This window comes from Oncorhynchus kisutch, unplaced genomic scaffold, assembly GCF_002021735.2.
Source record: "Oncorhynchus kisutch isolate 150728-3 unplaced genomic scaffold, Okis_V2 scaffold4039, whole genome shotgun sequence".
Taxonomy (NCBI): Eukaryota; Metazoa; Chordata; class Actinopteri; order Salmoniformes; family Salmonidae; genus Oncorhynchus; species Oncorhynchus kisutch.
The window spans coordinates 122,874-144,189 of NW_022265984.1; the positions used below are offsets into that span (position 1 = coordinate 122,874).

Here is a 21,316-nt window from a genome sequence, read left to right on the forward strand (position 1 = left end):
AGGGATCTTTAGCATGAAATCCACATGGAAAACAGACATTTGGCAAATAACATATAAAGAGAGGCTGACTTGACGCCAAACAAACAACAGTAATTACTAAAACATAAATTGCTAATGTATGATTTAAAACGTGGATTTTATGATGTAATGTCAATTTTATACATTTCTAACCCAGGACCACTCAATTTTCAAGTTCTCCATAACTCTGCTGTGGATTACCCAGAATCCCACACCTTTATCACACGAGCGGCGCAGCGGTCTAAGGCACTGCATCTCGCTGGAGGCGTCACTACAGATCCTGGTTCAAATCCTGGCTGTATCATAACAGGCCGTGATTGGGAGTCCCTTAGGGCAGCGCACAATTGGCCCAGCATCGTCTCTGGGTTAGGGTTTGGCAGGGGCAGGCCGTCAATGTAAATAAGAATTTGTTCTTAACTGATTTGCCTAGTTAAATAAAGGATAAATATATTTAAGAAATACTGCATTGTGGGTAGTGTGGGAAGAGTTCACAAAATAAGTTAATAAATATGTAATAACGCAAAAACATAACTGTTTGTTCTTATAACCATAAAGTGACGACAACTAGCTTACTAAGTCTTTAATAACCACACTGTATTGTTACACTGGTGAGTAAAAACTCATGCTTCGTACACTTTATCTTGTTGTCTGAAGATAAAATCTACATTTTACTCAACTGCGTTACCCACTCCAGTCAGCAGATGGCGGTCTGGGAATTTAAAGTTAATCTGCTGGTGTGACGTATAATCTAGTGGACGGAACGCTTCTTTCATCATCAGCAACAGTTCGTCAGACACCTCGGTAGCTTGCTAGACAAAATAGCCGAAACAATACATTACTTTAGAGGCTTTAGTGTATATTAGCCACTGTGTTTTAAACCCACTTCTATCGTCTAGTTAGTTATCCAATTTAATTTCATATTTACGGTGTTGTTATTATTCAGCTAGCGGGCTGGTTAAATTAGCATTAGCCTAGCTAGCTAACATCCCCGACCATGCGGTCACCAAGCTACTCTCCTTCTAATGAAGAGAAGGATATCACAGTAAATCAAGAAGTAGGGAGTGGGGCCGTTACTGTGAAAGAAGAGGAGGACGCGTTCAGAGTGAAAGACGAGGAAGATATCACAGTAAAACAAGAAGGGAGTGGGGCTGTTACTGTGAAAGAAGAGGAGGACTTGTTCAGAGTGAAAGAGGAGGCTGATGTCACAGTAAAAGGAGAGGAAGATGCAGTTTATGGCGTGAAAGAGGAGGGGGAGGAGATTACTTTCACATCGAAAAAGGAGGAGGAAGAAGAGGAGGAACCTGGATATCTGGGCCCGGTTTCCCAAACGCATCTTAAGGCATCCAATGGTTCTAACGATGAATTTAGCCATAAGATGGTTTTGAGAAACCGTTCCCTGATTAACACTAGTAAGTACTGTCTTAACAACAGAGGCACAAACTCTGCAGTTGAACTGATGTTTGGTGTTAAGGTGGAAATCTGCAATTGCTAAATTATTTATTATTATTATTTACTCATGAGTTGTATAGAAGTTAAGAACAAATTCTTATTTTCAATAACGGACTAGGAACAGTGGGTTAATTGACAGATTTGTACCATGTCAGCTCGGGCCCGGTTACTAGTCCAATGCTCTAACCACTAGGCTACCCTGCCGCCTCAACATGGTTAAAACTATAATGTTGATATCATGGATGGTCAGTCCTTGCATCCATAGGTCTGTCTGTAGTTACATTTCTCCAACCCCATAATCTTTTATTACCAAAATAGTGGTGGAATGACAGATTTGTTATTGTTTGAACTGCAGATGGCTGGGTTTTGTGTCTTTTTTAAACAGCAACTAAATGGCTGCCCAGAGACTTGGTTAACCGCTGAGGGATGGGGGAAGGAGAAGTGTAACCACTCTCAAATTCATAGAGAACGATATTGAAGAAACCTTAACCCAACACCTAGCGACCTCGTCAAGAAGTTCAGACATCTTGGCGTAACAGTTATAAGGTGTTGATTTGACAGTCGCTGGACCCAGGTTTGAGTTCAGCTCAGTCCCTCCCCCTGAATTCAATACACTATGAATACAAGGACTGGCCATCCATGAGGTCATAATGATAATTTAACCAGTTTTCTAGGCTATATAGTATATTCTAGAATTCATCCATGATGTCATAATGATAGTTTAACCAGGTTTCTAGGATATATGGTATATTCTAGAATTCATCCATGATGTCATAATCATAGTTTAACCAGGTTTCTAGGATGTACAAAGGTGGGGCAAAAAAGTATTTAGTCAGCCACCAATTGTGCAAGTTCGGCTACTTAAAAAGATGAGGCCTGTAATTTTCATCATAGGTAGACTTCAACTATGACAGACAAAATGAGAAGAAAAAAAATCCAGAAAATCACATTGTAGGATTTTTTATGAATTTATTTGCAATTTGAAACGCCACTAGCGCGCACCACCGCTAACTAGCTAGCCATTTCACATTGGCTACACGCGCTCTCAACATCAGACGAAATTTTTATAAAAGTACAATAAAAGTTCGTAGAAACATGTCAAACGATGTTTAAAATCAATCCTCATGTTGTTCTTGTCATAAATATTCAATAATATTTCAACCACACAAAAGCTTCGCGCTGGGCTCATGGCTGAAAATGTCCGCTGTCCACTCATTGAAAGTGCTGTATCTCCCTCATTTTTCAGAGTAAAAACCTGAAACAATGCCTAAAGAATGACCACATGTAGAAGAAGCCATAGAGATCGTGACCTGGGTCCTAAGTCTTTGTATGGTGGATAGGCTTTCAATGGAAAAACAGCCTTTCATATCAGTTCTGTTATACTCACAGACATTATTTTAACAGTTTTGGAAACTTTATTTTTGGCACGCTTTTGATCCAAAATTCTGAATGCTGTCCCCTACCCTAGTGAAGTGAAGCATTCTGTTTAATTAAATAATTAAGACACACAAATTACTCGACGTCATAACTTGAGGGAGCCGCTCCTCAACATAACCTGACCGGAGGGAGCCGCTCGTCAACACAACCTGACCGGAGGGAGCCGCTCGTCAACATAGCATTAAATTCAATTAAATATACCTTCCGGCAACCCGCCTCACTCAATGTGATACGGATCAGCTTTTTTTGGGCCCTTATAGCTAGAACCTCCATCAGAAGCTAACCAGCTAATTAGCTACTAGCTATTTAGTCATTGTTAGACACTGCTAGCGGCCTTTACCTTTTTAGCTCAAACACCGGCCGCTTTTAGCCTGGATAATACCTGCCAGTCTGCACAGCGCGATATCAACCCTGAGCATATCAGACTGTTTTTCTCCACTACATCACTGTATTCCTGCCGTAAGCTCTGGACCATTACACCAGATAATCGCAGCTGGCTAGCTGCCACCGAGTGGCCCAGCCCCGAAGCTAGCCTTGAGCCAGGCCCATCTCCCGGCCTGCTCGGTGGACCCTATGATCACTCGGCTACACAGCTGATGCCTCCCAGACTCTTCACTAAGACGACTAGAAGCCACTACATCACCGGATTCCTGCCGTAAGCTCTAGACCTTTGCACCGGATTGGCTATAGTGGCCAACGCCCTTGTCCTGAAGCTAGCACCAGTTAGCCTCAAGCCAGGTGCATCTCCCAGCTAGCAAACAAAATTACGCCAGCTACAGTACCTCTTTTGCCAATTGGCCTGTACCCTTTGTCGACACGGAGCCCCGCCGGTCCATCACAACTGGTCTGCCGACGCAATTCCGTCTGATGTGCCCTCAACCTTGGCTACATAGCTGATGCCTCCTGGACTGTTCATTAATCACGGTACTCCATTTAGTTTATCTGTCTCGAACTCTGGCCCTGTGTGTAGTTAACTGACCCTCTCTGCCCATTCATCGCCATTTTACCTGTTGTTGTCTTAGCTAGCTCTCCCAATCAACACCTTGCTTTATGCCTCGATTTATGGCTCTCTAATGTCAATATGCCTTGTATACTGTTGTTTAGGGTAGTTATCATTGTTTTGTTTTACTGCGGAGGCCCTAGTCCCACTCAACATGCCTCAGAGAACTCTTTTGTCCTACCTCCCACACATGCAGTGACCTCACCTAGCATAACTGGTGCCTCCAGAGATGCAACCTCTCATCGTCACTCAATGCCTAGGCTTACCTCCACTGTATCTGCACCCTACCATACCCCTGTCTTTACATTATGCCTTGAATCTATCCTACCACGCCCAGAAACCTGCTCCTTTTATTCTCTGTTCCCAACGCACTAGACGACCAGTTCTGATAGCCTTTAGCCCTACCCTCATCTTACTACTCTGTTCCTCGGGTGATGTAGAGGTTAACCCAGGCCCCGTGTGTCCCCAGGCGCTCTCATTTGTTGACTTCTGTAACTGTAAAAGCCTTGGTTTCATGCATGTTAACATCAGAAGCCTCCTCCCTAAGTTTGTTTTACTCACTGCTTTAGCACACTCCACCAACCTTAATGTCCTTGCCGTATCTGAATCCTGGCTTAGGAAGGCCACCAAACATTCAGAAATGTCCATCCCCAATTACAACATTTTCCATCAAGATAGAACTGCCGAAGGGGGAGGAGTTGCAATCTACTAAGTTCTAAGTTCTATCATACTTTCCAGGTCTATGCCCAAACAGTTCGAGCTTCTAATTTAAAAAATGTATCTCTCCAGAAATAAGTCTCTCACTGTTGCTGCCTGTTACTAACCCCCGTCAGCTCCCAGCTGTGCCCTGGACACCATATGTGAATTGCCCCCCATCTATCTTCAGAGTTCGTTCTATTATGGCCAACATCCAGTGAAATTGCAGAGTGCCAAATTCAATAACAGAAATACTCATTATAAAAATTCATAAAACATACAAGTGTTACACATCGGTTTAAAGATGAACTTCTTGTTCATCCAACCACGGTGTCAGATTTCAAAAAAGCTTTACAGTGAAAGCATACCTTGCGATTATCTGAGAACAGCGTCCAGCAGACAAATCATTACAAACAGTTACCAGCCAAGTAGAGGAGTTACACAAGTCAGAAATAGCAATAAAATGAATCGCTTACCTTTTACGATCTTCATATCGTTGCACTCACAATACTCCCATTTACTCAATAAATGTTAGTTTTGTTCGATAAAGTCTCTTTATATTCAAAAACCTCCGTTTTGTTCACGTGTTTTGATCAGTTATCCTACCGATCCTTGACTTTGGCGATGTCATTTTCAAAATAGCCTCCAACACTCTACTCAGCAAACTGGATGCAGTCTATCACAGTGCCATCCGTTTTGTTACCAAAGCCCCATATACCACCCTCCACTAGGACCTGTATGCTCTCATCGGCTGGCCCTCGCTACATATCCGTCTCCAAACCCACTGGCTACAGGTCATCTATAAGTCTTTGCTAGGCCACCTTAACTCAGCTCACTGGTCACCATAGCAACACCCACCCATAGCACGTGCTCCAGGAAGTATATCTCACTGGTCATCCCCAAAGCTAACAACTGCTTTGGCCGCCTTTCCTTCCAGTTCTCTGCTGCCAATAACTGGAACGAATTGCAAAAATCACTGAAGCTGGAGACATATCTCCCTCACTAACATTAAGCATCAGCTATCTGAGCAGCTTACCGGGCGCTGCAGCTGTACACAGCCCATCTGTAAATAGCCCATCCAACTGCCTACCTCATCCCCGTGTTTTTATTTCCTTTTTTGCTCTTTTGCACACCAGCATTTCTACTTGCACATCATCTGCTCATCTATCACTCCAGTGTTAATTTGTTAAATTGTAATTACTTTGTTACTCTGGCCTATTTATTGCCTTACCTCCTTACTCAATTTGCACACATCGTATATAGATGTTTCTTTTGTGTTATTGACTGTATGTTTGTTTATTCCACGTGTAACTCTGTTGTTTTTTTGTCACACTGCTTTGCTTTATCTTGGCCAGGTCGCAGTTGTAAATGAGAACTTGTTCTCAACTGGCCTACCTGGTTAAATAAAGTTGAAAAATAAAAAAATGTATGAATTGTTCATGATGTCATCTGGTGATTCATTTTTTTTTTCCTGTTGTAAAGTATAAACACACTGAAGGGAAACAAATACATGTTTTGAGCAAAATAGTTTTTTTTTTTTGACAACTGCAAACTAGAAGGAGTGAGTGATGTCATAGTAAGGCATTCAAGGAGTTGGCTTGATGGGAAGTCATGATGTCATCCAATAGGCGACTGATCTTCATGTGAAATTCATTTTTCTTTTTTAAATCCTTCCTGTTCTGTCAAGTTGGTTGTTGGTCATTGCTAGAAAGCCATTTCAAGTCTTGCTATAGACTTTCAAGACGATTTAAGTCCAAACTGTAACTAGGCCACTCAGGAACATTCAGTGTCATCTTGGTAAGCTCCTCCAGTGTAGATTTGGCCTTGTGGTTTAGATTATTGTCCTGTTAGGACCGTTTTTTGTATTCGGGTCTCTGAAATGCACTCTACCTACGTAACATTTAGTTTCCTTATATTACGCTGGGAAAACAGTTTTCATGGGCACAGAAATTCTAAATAATTTCAGAGTTTGCAAAATCCAATGATTCTGAGAGTCACCTTAACTTTATTGACAACACCCAAATGGATACTGTCATTAATGCGGTTCTTCAATAATTACACATAATATTTAATTCTGTAGCTGTTTAGAGTCACATGTTCAACTATCATCAGCTGGTCCAGGAAATCATTTTCTGAATGACAGTCACATGACAAACATCACGACATACAACAACAACCAAAGTGCTTCTTCATTCATTACATAGGTCTATGTAATTGTTAGGTGAAGTTATGGGCCAATTTGGCAAACAGTGTATAAACCCTCATTGTCAGGCTGATGGAAAAGCCAAAGAGCATTTTACTGGTTGAAGTGTTTTTTTAAGTACAAAGAGGTTGATTTGCGATGACGACACAAACATTATATTAAGCAGGATGTTCAAACGAGCATTACAATTAAGCAACCTGGACATGGAGGTTACTCCCCTGAGTTTTCCCCCATTCACATTCAGAATACATTGTGAAAAAACAAAATCTTTGCTCACCATTTTTGCTCCAGGCAGATATACTTCATCCAATCGGTTTCCTCATTAGGGGGACGAGTTTCTACCACCAAATTGCATGTGCATCGCCCTCGTGTCGCAATTTTAGCAAACACAGAAAGGTGCCTATGTTGGAGACCAAAAGTCGTCTGGCACACTTCTTAGGATTTCAACCATTTTAATAACTTTTTTCTAGCCTACAATCATCGATGTTACTACTAATGTGAAAACAAGACAAAATAGGACTATTCTTGCTCATTTTAAGACAATTGTCAAATAATCAGTACATTCATTACAGAAAACAATTGTTGTACAACATCATGGCTACGCTGTTGGCATCACCTTTTACAGTGGATTACCGCTGTTGTGGGCCTTTAATAATTTGTCTGACTTTGTTGTTCACACAGGAGAGAGACGGGACTACCGTGGATCCTCTGGGGAGCCTCAACAACCTCATGATGCTGACAAGGCAGAGAAGAGTCTCTCCAGATCAGAACCCCCCAAGAAACACCTGCAGAGATCCACAGGGAAGAGAACTCACTGCTGCTCTGACTGTGGGAAGAGATTCACCTCATCAGGCATTACAATTCATCAGCGAACACACACAGGGGAGAAATCTTATAGCTGTAATCAATGTGGGAAGAGTTTTACTACATCTGGCTCTCTGACTTTACACCAGAGAACACACACAGGAGAGAAACCTTATAGCTGTGATGAATGTGGGAAGAGTTTTACTCAGCTCAGCAGCCTAATAACACACCAGAGAATACACACAGGAGAGAAACCTTATAGCTGTACTCAATGTCGGAAGAGTTTTAATAATCCATCCGGCCTGATATCACACCAGAGAACACACACAGGAGAGAAATCTTATAGCTGTGATGAATGTGGGAAGAGTTTTGCCCAATCTGGAGCGCTGACAGTGCACCAGAGAATACACACAGGAGAGAAACCTTATAGCTGTGGTCAATGTGAGAAGAGTTTTGGTCAATCTGGAGATCTGAGAGTGCACCAGAGAACACACACAGGAGAGAGACCTTATAGCTGTGATCAATGTGGGAAGAGTTTTGCCCAATCTGGAGCGCTGACAGTGCACCAGAGAATACACACAGGAGAGAGACCTTATAGCTGTAGTCAATGTGGGAAGATTTTTGGTCAATCTGGCCATCTGGTATCACACCAGAGAGCACACACAGGAGAGAAATCTTATAGCTGTGATCAGTGTGCCAAGAGATACTTTAATAAAATATCTCTGATCAAACATCAGAAAATACATACATGAATGAGTTATTTCATGATATCAATGGAAAATGTCACAATGTAGAATGTTTTAACATTGTAGTAGGAGTATTTTAATGACGTCACAATGTAGAATCCTAAACAGTTGTCCCCTGTTCTATTGATTTCAACATGATATGGATATTAGCCTCGGGGAAAATCCAGGCTCTGAAATGGAAGAGTATTATTTAACAAAAAGTGATTAACAAATTTTTTTTTTGTTACACTTACCACGTTCGTGATCCACTTGAACCTAAATGCAACACTTCAAAATGTATCAAGCTGTTTTCTGCAAGTTGTCCTCTAACCAGGGATGTAAAAGATATCTCCCATTTCCATGTGTTTTTTTAGTTGTGTTAGTTTCAACAGCACATTCAACCTAATTTCCCCTCTAATCGATATCAGTGATTTATTGCTTCTTGTCAAAACAACAGCGTTTTTGGTGCTTGTGCAGTTTATAAGGAGCTTGTTTTAAAAAATACAAGAAATATGATTATTGTGGCAGATGTTTGTCTATATAGCACATTTTATGTTTAGGTTTTAAATTTATCCCAAACTTTCTGCATATTGGTTATTGATTTGGAGACGTTAAAACTGTGTTTTGACATTGGGGATATCACACCTAGCAAAATGTCATTGAAAAGACGTTGAAAATAAGACTATGTAACCGAATATTTCATATTTACATTTCATGTAACATTTAGTAATCATAATTATTTATGCAACCAACTGACAATTTTTGATTACAATTATATTGACGTTGTTGCCCTGCTTTTAAAATATCAGGGTTAATTTTCCAGCCTGCTGAAGGTGTGGTGGAGTGGTAAACACCACCCCCTGCTCTCCCAGCTTGAGGTGGTCTCCCACAGCTCTGCTTATGTCATGTTCTGTGGCCTTGCCGTTCCATTTCTTGACTGCCCCTGTAACACAGAAATAAATACATTTAGTCAAATTATATAAAACATTAAAAGTAATCGATATGGAGCGTCTATGGCCTCAGTTACACCTTGCACCTAAATGTGACTTCTGTCATCTGATCACTCCAAACTGCATTAGGTTCAGATCTACCAGGATGGGCCTTTGACAGTCTGGATGCAGTCAGGCCACTGAATATAAATAAGCAACGTAAAGAGGTGGGGTGAATGAGTGGGGAAAAGTACATTCTACACAAATGACCATAATAGCAAAGAACAAATGTGTGTGCCTGAGACCTCCTGTCTCAGCCCCCAGTATTTATGCTGCAGTAGTTTGTGTCAGGGGGCTAGGGTCAGTTTGTTATATCTGGAGTACTTCTCCTGTCCTATTCGGCGTCCTGTGTGAATTTAAGTGTGCTCTCTCTAATTCTCTCTTTCGGAGGACCTGAGCCCTAGGGCCATGCCTCAGGACTACCTGACACGATGACTCCTTGCTGTCCCCAGTCCACCTGGCCGTGCTGCTGCTCCAGTTTCAACTGTTCTGCCTTATTATTATTGGTCCATGCTGGTCATTTATGAACATTTGAACATCTTGGCCATGTTCTGTTATAATCTCCACCCGGCACAGCCAGAAGAGGACTGGCCACCCCACATAGCCTGGTTCCTCTCTAGGTTTCTTCCTAGGTTTTGGCCTTTCTAGGGAGTTTTTCCTAGCCACCTTGCTTCTACACCTGCATTGCTTGCTGTTTGGGGTTTTAGGCTGGGTTTCTGTACAGCACTTTGAGATATCAGCTGATGTATGAAGGGGTATATAAATAAAATAATTAAAAACTGGAAATCAACCAATCCTTAACTATGATGTTAACTACAACAGAAATAACTTTAAATTAAACCAATCGTTTGCACTCATGACTTGAGTGATTAAAGTAAACCAACGTTTTGGAAATACATAATGCCATCTAACCAATCAAAGAATATTAGCTACATGCAGTTATCTTAGACAGCCAGCTAACGTTTGCTATTTAGCCAACTAGCTATTTGCCTAAACAGCATAACCAACCAGCACGGTTATGGTCGGTGAGACCAACTACCGGAGACCAATTATAACCCAACGAACAGTAAGCCAAGGTGGAAAAAGTTACAAAACTCCCGTAGTCGAATTCACAGAAAACATGCTGAAAAGTAGTGATGGGGAAACAAAGCTTCCTGAAGCATTGGCTCTTTCCAGATAATTGTTTTAAAAAAAAGGTTCATTACTCAAGGCTTTGAGCGACACAGAATTTAGAAAAGCCACATTTTGAAAGATGACCTCCCACACCGTAGCAGCGTAGCCTTCATGTCTTCTACGAAACCACGGGCCTTGTTCGAGAGCATCAAATCCATGCTGCATTGTGGGTAAACGGTGACTGACTGACTGATTTATAAATAATAAGGAGTAGTTATTTCAGCAGTCACCTGCACTGTCGGCTGCAAAGTCGAACGAGCCCAACACCAAACCAATCAGGTGTTCGACGAAATGATTCTTCAGACGTCATTGATCACGTGCTGCTGATAAAGGGACACTGCTTTGAATTATACCGCTTAGCGACTTCAGTACATGCCTCATAGCTCCAGTCTCAAACTTAACCCCGTTCATGATGATGATGATGATGATGAAGAAGAGGTGGTCTGCCTGCTGGATGGAGAAAGACGCTCTCGTGGAAGAGGAGGCTGTTACAATACAAAAACAAGTAGAGGTTGAGGCTGTTACCGTGAAAGACGAAGAGAAAGAGCTCTCAGTTAAAGAAGAGGAAGACTCGTTCAGAGTCAAAGAGGAGGACGGCGACGTTTCAGTGAAAGAAGAGGAGGGGGAAGTGACTGGCACATCGAAAAATGAAGAAGAGGAGGAAACTGGATATCTGGGCCCGGTTTCCCAAGCGCATCTTAAGGCGTCCGATGGTTCTAACGATGAACGGGCCCTGATTAACACGAGTAAGTACTGTCTTAAAAACAGAAGCACAAACTCTGCGGTTGTTGAACTGATGTGTGGTGTTAAAGGGGAAATTTGCAATTGCTACATCCATATTTTGACTTTTAAATTATTTATTTATAGGCATTGATTCTTTAAGAATATAACACATGCCTCATGAGCTTAGTTCAAATGTTGTACCCCATCAGAACCCCAAATAAGCTTTTTTTACTCCAATGTTTAGAAACAATGTAACACAAACACTGTATAGCCTCAACATGGTTAAAACTATACTGTTGATATCATGGATGGTCAGTCCTTGCATCCATAGGTCTGTCTATGAATTTGAGAGTAGTTACATTTCTCCAGCCCCATCCATCTTATTACCAAAATAATGGTGTAATTACAGCTTTGTTATTGGTTGAACTGCAGATTGGTTGATTGAATGTTGTGTGGCTTTTTTAAAGGGGCCACCTAGTTTTTCAACAAACAAAATGGCTGCCCAGTGACCTGAGCTGTGTTAGAATATTCATACTAACCGTACTATTTGTGATGTTAATTGAGTATATAGTTTGCTTATTATAGTACGATGTAGTTAGTATGCCAAAAGTTCCCGGATGTCGTAATAAATTCACCAAAATATGAAATATACACGCAATACTTTACGGCCCATAATGCAATTCTTCAGGAAATGGGCGTGACTTCACATCGATTTCAGATTTTTAGAAAATGGAGGAAAATATTCAGCCAAAGTCCAACGAGAGCGGATACAAATGAACTGCTTTAAAAACCTGTTGGTACTAGGGGGCAGTATTTTCATTTTTGGAAAAATAACATTCCCAAATTAAACGGGATATTTTGTCAGGACAAGATGCTACAATATGTATATAATTTACAGCTTAGGATAGAACACACTCTAAAGTTTCCAAAACTGTAAAAAATATTGTCTGTGAGTATAACATAACTGATGTTACAGGCGAAAGCCTGAGAAAAATCCAATCCGGAAGTGACTCATCTTTTGAAAGCCCTGCGTTCCGATGCGTCCCTATTGAGCTATGAATGCCCTATCAACCAGATTACGCTTTCTACGTATTCCCCAAGGTGTCTACAGCATTGTGACATAGTTTTACGCATTTATGATGAGAAATACCCGCTTCATTGCGCAAGTGGTCACCTGATGCTCCCTGAGAAATGATCGCGTAAAATAGAGGTAGCCATTATTCCAATTGCTTCTACTGAGAAACCAATTGTCCCGGTTGATATATTATCAAATAGATATTTGAAAAACACATTGAGGATTGATTATAAACAACGTTTGCCATGTTTCTGTCGATATTATGAAGCTAATTTGGAATATTTTTCGGCGTTGTCGTGACCGCAATTTCCGGTCGATTTCTCAGCCAAACGTGAAGAACAAATGGAGCTATTTCGTCTACAAAAATAATATTTTGGGAAAAAATTAACTTTGGCTATCTACCTGGGAGTCTCGTGAATGAAAACATCCGAAGTTCATCAAAGGTAAACGATTTAATTTGATTGCTTTTCTGATATTCGTGACAAGGTTGCCTGCTGCTAGCAAGGCATAATGCTATGCTAGGCTATCGATAAACTTACACAAATGCTTGTCTAGCTTTGGCTGTAAAGCATATTTTGAAAATCTGAGATGACAGGGTGATTAACAAAAGGCTAAGCTGTGTTCCAATATATTTCATTTGTGATTTTCAAGAATTGGAATATTTTCTAGGAAGATTTATGTCCGTTGTGTTATGCTAATTAGTGTCAGATGATGACAACGGTCCCGTTCACGGGATGGGGTGTCACTAGAGGTTAAATAATTATGACAAATGTTGAGCAATGTAATAAAGTAATGACTTTTCAAATAGTTACGTTACACGTTATGTTAGCTACCCTATCCTTACAAAACACATAGCATATCTTTACAGCAGTATGTATCGGTATGTTAACTAGCTACCTAACGTTAGTTGGCTACTTATACATCAAACTTGCCAGTATAGTAACTATATTCTAACTAACTACCCAATGTTTATTGAATTGATTAGAGAGCAGAATAACTGATGAATTTAATAACGCTCAACACCCGTTGAATATGGCCGGTGTCAGTAAACATCTGCAAAAAAGCTCAAATGAATTTGTTGCCAGCAGCACAGTTAGTCACCAACACTCTGGATAACATGAAAACAGCCTATTCAGCTCTGCTAGGGCAAGTAAAATGGTAAGAGTGAGGTTTTCTCTGATTTGTCTAGCAAGCTATCCAACGTTAGCCAGTTACCTTGGGTGCTTTACTGTCATTGCGAGGTCAGAACGCTTGGATCGACCCTACTCCTCAGCCATATAGTAATAGTTTACAAACAGTGGCGTTATACAAGCTTATGTTTTGGTTTCTGGTGGGGTAATACGGTTGTAACATTTATGGCACATGTAAGTTATATTCTTCAAGAATCAGTGGTTATATAGTAAATGGGTCTTTCTATAACTGCCAGTGTAGATTTCCTGTGGGGGTCAAATTGTTAGAGCTGTTGATAAGTCATTGTATAATATTCCAGCAATTATTTTCATGCCATTACATTAAAGGCGAAATATAGTATTTTCTTAGCAAGGTGTTGCTCGAAAAATGTTAGCTGCTAATCGCTAGTTAGCGGGCTAGCTAGCTTGCTAAATGTCAGAGCAAATGTAGCTAGCTAATACTGCCTGGTACCAGTGCTGGTGTAGGCCTAGATAAGCATGTTTGTGCAGCGGTATCTTATCAGAAAGGAGTAAGCGAAGTATGAAGATGTTGGTTAGCTAGCAGGCTACATGAAGTAAGAAAACAACATGTAATGTAACATCTAATTAGGCTCAACTGGAAACAATGACCAATACTTTGGTTCCTACCATGTCTTCTTCTCTGAGGTTTATTGTCAGACTACACTCATCAGGTGTATTGCTGCCACCCACTGTACGGGTTTGCAAAAAAAATGGGATTAACAAATCATACTAATTACGTTTTAAATTAACACTTACCAAGTTCACTCCATTGCCCTGAATTTCAAACAAAAATTGTACTATTCAGATCCCTACACAGGTTCAGGAACCTGGGAGGGGGGGGAACTTCTTCATCCAGTTCTCCCTGTAACATTTTGTCTGTGAAGTCCTGGAGATCCAGAAATCTATTTGCCGCCTTCACAATGATATCAAGCTTCTTAGATGTTTTATTAGTTTAGTATTAATGCAATTTATCACTGCGGCAGTGAGGGCAATGGAAACACAATTTTGGAAATTGCTAGTTTTGGATGAAGGTTACTAATAATTTATCAATGCATTTTATCACTTGCTCTATAAACACAACAAAGTCCACCTCTTTCACTATTTGTCTGTTGGGATCCTTCTCCTGCATGGCTTCACTGCAGACTGTGGGACATGAACTACCTTCTCCTCTCTACTCCTTCGGCTATTTTCACTGCCTCCACGTAGGACACCTGCTGGATGGACCTGATCATCCTAGCTACTACGACCTTCATCCGTACAGGGAACTCGGGAACGTGATTCCCATCACAATTACAACATGCTTCATCTGACTGACTATGACTTATTCATTCCTTCGACAAGCACTTGCCACATGTCCAACCTTTTTTTACAATTGTAACTGCAGCGGCTTCTGTATATCTCACTTACCCAGGTTTTACAAAAGATGGGAGAAACACTTCACCAAACCACAGTAAAACCTTCCGTCTATCATTCATTTTAATCTACCTACCTGAAATGTTTAACCTAAACCACTCAAAGCTTTCTCCTTTTGCGCTGTTGATACACAATCGGCATCATACCACTCCTGGTCACTCGAACCGATTTCACTTTACCCAATTCATCCTTCGCCATCTTTGAGACCGTTAACAGGTCACCCACAAAAACATCCTTGCTGATGATTCCCACTCCGACCCTAAACTGCTGTTCATTACCAACTTTAGCCCTTTTCACTCCACTGTTCTTCACCATCGTCCACTCAGTCTAACCAACTGTACTCACGCCAAGATAATTCCTCAATGCTTCCTCCATTGCTACAACCAGTCATCCCCCGGACTCCCTCGCTCTGTGCTGTGAAAGATGTGAGAATTTGTGTTCTCAAAGTAGCACATCCAGCACATCTGTTGTTTCACCAACTTGTTAACCCTTTCGTCTGCACTACTTGCTGTCATTTCCCTTCCTGATTTTCCTCTCTTGGATGTCTCCTCCATGCTCCTACTCTGTCAGTAATTCCTCCCTGGTTTATTAATTGGTAGTCATGTCAAACAACAATATATTAAAGGTGCTGCACATTCTATTCCAAATCTAGAATTAGAATTGTCATTATGTTTCCATGATTTCAACAGTTCACCAGTTAACTAAGGCTATAATGTGGATACCAAGGAACTTGAAGCTCTTAACCTGCTTCACTACAACCCCTTCAATGAGAATGGGGGCATGCTCAGTGTTTAGTTCCAGGGTCCTTCGCTTAGTGATGCGCTTTGAATGACTATGCTGTTGGACGCTGAGCTGTAGTCAATGAACAGCATTCTCACATAGATGTTCCTTTTGTCCAGGTGGGAAAGGGCAGTGTGGAGTGCAATAGAGATGGCATCATCTGTGGATCTGTTGGGGCGGTATGCAAATTGGAGTGGGTCTCGGGTTTCTGGGATAATGGTGTTGTGAGCCATGACCAGCCTTTCAAAGCACTTCATGGCTACAGACTTGTGTGCTATGAGTCGGTAGTCATTTAGGCAGGTTGCCTTAGTCGTCCGAAACAGCTGATCCTCTCATGCATGTTTCTTACCTCGCCGCGGGCATAGAAGTTATTTTGCTCGTCTTGTAGGCCAGTGTCACTGGGCAGCTATCGGCTGTGCTTCCCTTTGTAGTCTGATGTGGCAAGCCTGCCACATCCGACGAGGGTTGGAGCCAATGTTCAAGGGGTATAGCAATCTCCCCAGGGTAGCAGTAATACGTTGAGATTTGTCCACAAAGATTTGTTACCCCTCCCATGTTGGCTCATTATTGGGATTCATTGCTGATTCCTACCTGTAGCTCACTATGAAGTGTCTATTGATACAGGTAAAGGGCCCTGTTGGAGATTGGTGGTTGGTAGCTGAGTCGAGGGAACAAGCAGAGTTGGACACGGCCATGTTATTACCCCACACAGTCTCTGTGGTTTGTATGAACCCCGTTCCTGGGAATTAGACTTGATTAGAAATTGTCCCCGTCTGTTTCCACAGAAGGGGTCCATTTGTCCCATTTCCAGCTAGGTTAAGAGGCGCTTTGTCATTTCCAGAGTCAGTTTATTTTGGTACTGTCCATATGTAGCTTGTTTTTGGTCACAGAATGGCTGAATAAGTGCAGCATTTTACCTGGAGCTAACTATGCAGAGCATAGCGCATGTCGAATGACTTTAGCTTCCCTCCAGGCCTGAGGGCACATGCTCTCTAGTAGGCTTAAATTAAAGATACGGAAAATAGGAGTGGCAATATCGTCCGCTATTATCCTCAGTAATTTTCCATCTAGATTGTCAGACCCCGGTGGCTTGTCATTGTTGATAGAAAACAATAATTTTTTCACCTCTTCCACACTGACTTTACGGAATTCTAAATTACAATGCTTGTCTTTCATAATTTGGTCAGATATACTTGGAAGTGTATTGTCAGCGTTTGTTGCTGTTATGACATGCCTACGTTTGCTAATCTTGCCAATGAAAAAATCATAAAAGTAGTGATTTTGTGATAAATTCACTGCATTAGATGGCTCATTCTCCCCCAACATTGTATGTTAAGTTCTCAAAAGCTTTTTTACTATCATTCTTTGTCATTTATCTTTGTTTCATTGTCTTTTTATTCAGTTTGTCACATGATTTCTCAATTTGCAGGACGTTTGCCAATCGGTTGTACAGCCAGACTTATTTGCCATTCCTATTGCCTCATCCTTCTCAACCATGCCATTTTTCAATTCCTAATCATTCTACTGGGATTAACAGTTTGTACAGTCATTTTCTTAATGGGTGCATGCTTATTAGTAACTGGATTAAGCAATTTCGTAAGTGCGTGCAGCGTCACAAATCATTAGTGGTGGTGCGTAAATACTATCAGACATCCCCAAATAGGTGCATCACTCTCTGCTCTCTGTTCACTAAAATGCAATTTGGTTGCAGAAACTCCTCCATGCTAATGCGGAAACCGCTAGTTATACCATAGACTTACTGTAGGACCCATAACTTCACCTAACAACAACATAGACCTACAGAAAAGTGCCTATATTGGAGACCAAAAGTTGTCTGGCACACTTCTTAGGATTTCAACAATTTTTTAATCGTATTTCTTGCATAAAATCGTCGATGTTACTACTAATGGGAAAACCAGACAAAATATGACTATTGTTGTTCACTTGACTGTCTTAAGACAAATGTCTGTAATGAATGTTAATTATTTGAAATCATTGTTTTTACAACATAATGGCTACGCTGTTGGCATCACCTTTTTACAGTGTATTTTTGCTGTTGTGGGCCTTAAACCACCCGTCTGACTTTTTGTTCACACAGGAGAGAGATGTGACTATTGTGGATCCTCTGGGGGTTCTCAACAACCTCCTGATGCTGACAGGGCAGAGAATAGTCTCTCCACTTCAAAACACCTCAAGAAACACCAGCAGAGACCCACAGGGAAGAAATCTCATTGCTGCTCTGACTGTGGGAAAGGTTGCAAATATTCATCAGAACTTAAAATACACCAGAGAACACACACAGGAGAGAAACCTTATAGATGTGGTCAATGTGGGAGGAGTTTTACCACATCTAGCAGTCTGACATTACACCAGAGAACACACACAGGAGAGAAACATTTTAGCTGTGGTCAATGTGGGAGGACTTTTTCTACATCTAGCCATCTGACAGTACACCAGAGAACACACACAGGAGAGAAACCTTATAGCTGTGATCAATGTGGGAGGAGTTTTGTTCAATCTAGCCAGCTGACTTCACACCAGAGAACACACACAGGAGAGAAACCTTATAGCTGTGGTCAATGTGGGAGGACTTTTACTACATCCAGCCATCTGACATTACACCAGAGAACACACACAGGAGAGAAACCTTATAGCTGTGATCAATGTGGGAGGAGTTTTGTTCAATCTAGCAATCTGACAGTACACCAGAGAACACACACAGGAGAGAAACCTTATAGCTGTGATCAATGTGGGAGGAGTTTTGTTAAATCTAGCCACCTGACTTCACACCAAAGAACACACACAGGAGAGAAGCCTTATATCTGTGATCAATGTGGGAAGAGATACTCTGATAAAAGATCTCTGATCAAACATCAGAAAATACATGCATGAAGAAGTTGTTTCACGATATCAATGAAATAATGTCAGAATGTATCATGTTTTAACATTGTAGTAGGAGTATTTTAATGATGTCACAATGTAGAATGTTTTAGCATTGTAGTAGGAGTATTTTAATGATGTCACAATGTAGAATGTTTTAACATTGTAGTGGGAGTATTTTAATGATGTCACAATGTGGAATGTTTTAACATTGTAGTAGGAGTATTTTAATGATGTTCTACCTTATCGTTTGCCTTGTTCAATTGATTGCAGCATGATATGGATATTAGCCTCATGGGAAAATCCAGGCTCTGAATTTTAAATATTTAACAAAAAGTGAGTAACAAAAACAGAGCTGTGTTACACTTACTGCGTTGGTGACCCACTTTAATCAAAATGCAGCACTTTAAAATGTAGCCAGCGGTTTTCTACTAGTTGAAAAAGCTGCTTGTTTAAAAAATACATGTAATATAATAATTGTTGCAGATGTTTGTATTTTCACACATGAAAGCAGTATAATAAATTGGTCTATAATAAATTTTATTCACAATCTGACATCACTCCAGTATTTCTTGACAACATTCAAATGCTAATTGTCTTTATTCCACTACTGAAGAAGCATGACTGAAATCACCTCATATTTCAAACATTCAGCCTGACAAAATAAACATGTTTTATTATTCCATGCCTCACCATTTAAGTGAAGTATTGCCAATACATATTAACAAATGGGTGTACATTTGGGTTTGATTTTCATATTTAACATTTAGTAATCATAATTATTTATGCAACCAGCTGACCATTTTTGGGTACAATTATATTGACAATGTTGCCCTGCTTTTAGAATATCAGGATTCATTCCCAATGTGCTAACCCAAATGCATGACATTGGGGACTGGGCCCGATCCAACAACATGACTATTGAGTGAACCCTGAAAAGAGAGCGAGAATTAAGGTGGAAAGTTACTACGGATATCGCAGGAGTTGGTTGCTGATTGTCTCAAGTGTGGGCAGTCAACCAGTTTTGCGTTTAGCCAGTGCGTTGCCATGGATCACAATTTATTTTGACTGCACGATTTTTCCGTATTGGAGACTCGTTGGAGAGTTTTTTTTTTTTTTTTTTTTTTTTCAAGGGGATGAGAGTTCTGGAAGCTAAAATGCTTGTGCTTCTAGTTCTGACAATGCAGTAATAATCTAACCTAACACTTCCACAACTACTACCTTGTACACACAAGTGTAAAGGGATAAAGAATATGTACATAAAGATATATGAATGAGTGATGGTACAGAACGGCATAGGCAAGATGCAGTAGATGGTATCGAGTACAGTATATACATATGAGATGAGTAATGTAGGGTATGTAAACAAAGTGGCATAGTTTAGAGTGGCTAGTGATACATGTATTACATAAAGATGCAGTAGATGATATAGAGTACAGTATATAGATATACATATGAGATGAGTAATGTAGGGTATGTAAACACATGCACTATTTTAACATAGTGGGAGATATTTGTTCATTGGTTTTGCTAGTCTGTTGATTGCCAGTCATTGGGTTCATTTGTCTTACAATATGTTCAAATCAAATCTAGCTTTATTCATACAGCACATTTCAGACACGGATACAAACCAACGGGTTCACAGGAAAAAACAATGAAAATAAACAGAAATATTTAGTACACAAACAATAACTGAAAGACTAATGAGCATTCTTAGGAAATGCCATTGATTAAAATATTATTTGGATGCAATATCCAACCAAAACATTTTAGCTTGTTTTTTAGGAGGGGTTCTGAAAGACACTGAGGGTGTCGACTGAAAATTGACTAGTAACAACAACTGGGACCTAAAAGACACCCACCATGAGACCCACTAAACACGCCTAAGAGGAAAACAAAAGAAAAACCCACACCAAACTTAAAGACAGGAAGCAAACCAAAAAGGTGGATAAACTAAAGGTGTTGACTCTCCACATCTATCAAGACAAATTGAGCACTGGACCAGACACTCTTAAATAGAACCTGGACCAGCTCAGGTGAAACACATACTAACGAAGTGACACCAATCAGTGCACCCTACGTGCTAACAAGCTATACGTGCTAAAGTCCAACCTCAAAACATAAATGGAAAAAACCAAAGCCTGTAGCACCTTCCCCCTGTAGACAACAAATATATCCTATATTTTTGTTGGACATGTTTGCTCACCCCCAACAGAAAACTTCCATTTCACATAATCAACTACAATGCTTCTACAATATAAACATGGTGTCTACTGGCTGTCAACAATTAAAAACAAGAAAAAACACGTATTTCTAAATAATAATACACCATCATGTTATTTAAAAAAAATCATTTTTCTTTCAATAGAATCCTAAAACTCACTACACTTGCATTAACATCTGCTAACCATGTGTATGTGACAAATAAAATTGGATTTGATTTACATACAACACTCAAAGTAGTGGATATGGAGCATCTACAGCCTCAGTTACACCTGGCACCTAAATGTGACTCCTGTCATCTGATCACTCCAAACTGCATTAGGTTCAGATCTACCAGGACGGACCTTTGACAGTCTGGATGCAGTCAGGCCACTGAATATAAATAAGCAAACTGGAGGTTCCTTCAAAACGGTTGCCGACAGTTACCGTGTAGGGCATTGCAAGGTTGGGTGACCAGGGTCATCTGGGACTGCCTCCTGGAGGAATTCAGGTGTGTGAAGGCTACCTGTGTCCTGCGTAACGTCATGAGGATGGACAC

At 40.6% G+C, this 21,316-nt stretch overlaps 2 protein-coding genes across 2 annotated transcripts; both read left to right on the forward strand.

The window, feature by feature from the left end:
- The first annotated feature begins 1,012 nt into the window (after positions 1 to 1,012).
- LOC116373401 (gastrula zinc finger protein XlCGF17.1-like) lies at positions 1,013 to 9,325 on the forward strand. The gene is made up of 2 exons (XM_031821952.1): positions 1,013 to 1,160; positions 7,482 to 9,325. The coding sequence occupies exons 1-2, from the start codon at positions 1,013 to 1,015 to the stop codon at positions 8,357 to 8,359; spliced, it is 1,026 nt and encodes a 341-aa protein (XP_031677812.1). The 3' UTR covers positions 8,360 to 9,325.
- Positions 9,326 to 10,750: 1,425 nt separating this feature from the next.
- LOC116373405 (zinc finger protein 239-like) lies at positions 10,751 to 18,873 on the forward strand. The gene is made up of 2 exons (XM_031821957.1): positions 10,751 to 11,240; positions 17,774 to 18,873. Exons 1-2 carry the CDS (start codon positions 10,904 to 10,906, stop codon positions 18,565 to 18,567), a joined length of 1,131 nt encoding a protein of 376 aa, XP_031677817.1. The 5' UTR covers positions 10,751 to 10,903; the 3' UTR covers positions 18,568 to 18,873.
- The last annotated feature ends 2,443 nt before the right edge of the window (positions 18,874 to 21,316 follow it).

Coding starts and splice junctions, on each gene's coding strand:
- LOC116373405 (XM_031821957.1), top strand. CDS start 10,904: ATGATGATGATGATGATGATGAAGAAGAGGTGGTCTGCCTGCTGGATG. Junction 11,241..17,773: donor ACGGGCCCTGATTAACACGA/GTAAGTACTGTC, acceptor TTGTTCACACAG/GAGAGAGATGTGACTATTGT.
- LOC116373401 (XM_031821952.1), top strand. CDS start 1,013: ATGCGGTCACCAAGCTACTCTCCTTCTAATGAAGAGAAGGATATCACA. Junction 1,161..7,481: donor CACAGTAAAACAAGAAGGGA/GTGGGGCTGTTA, acceptor TTGTTGTTCACA/CAGGAGAGAGACGGGACTAC.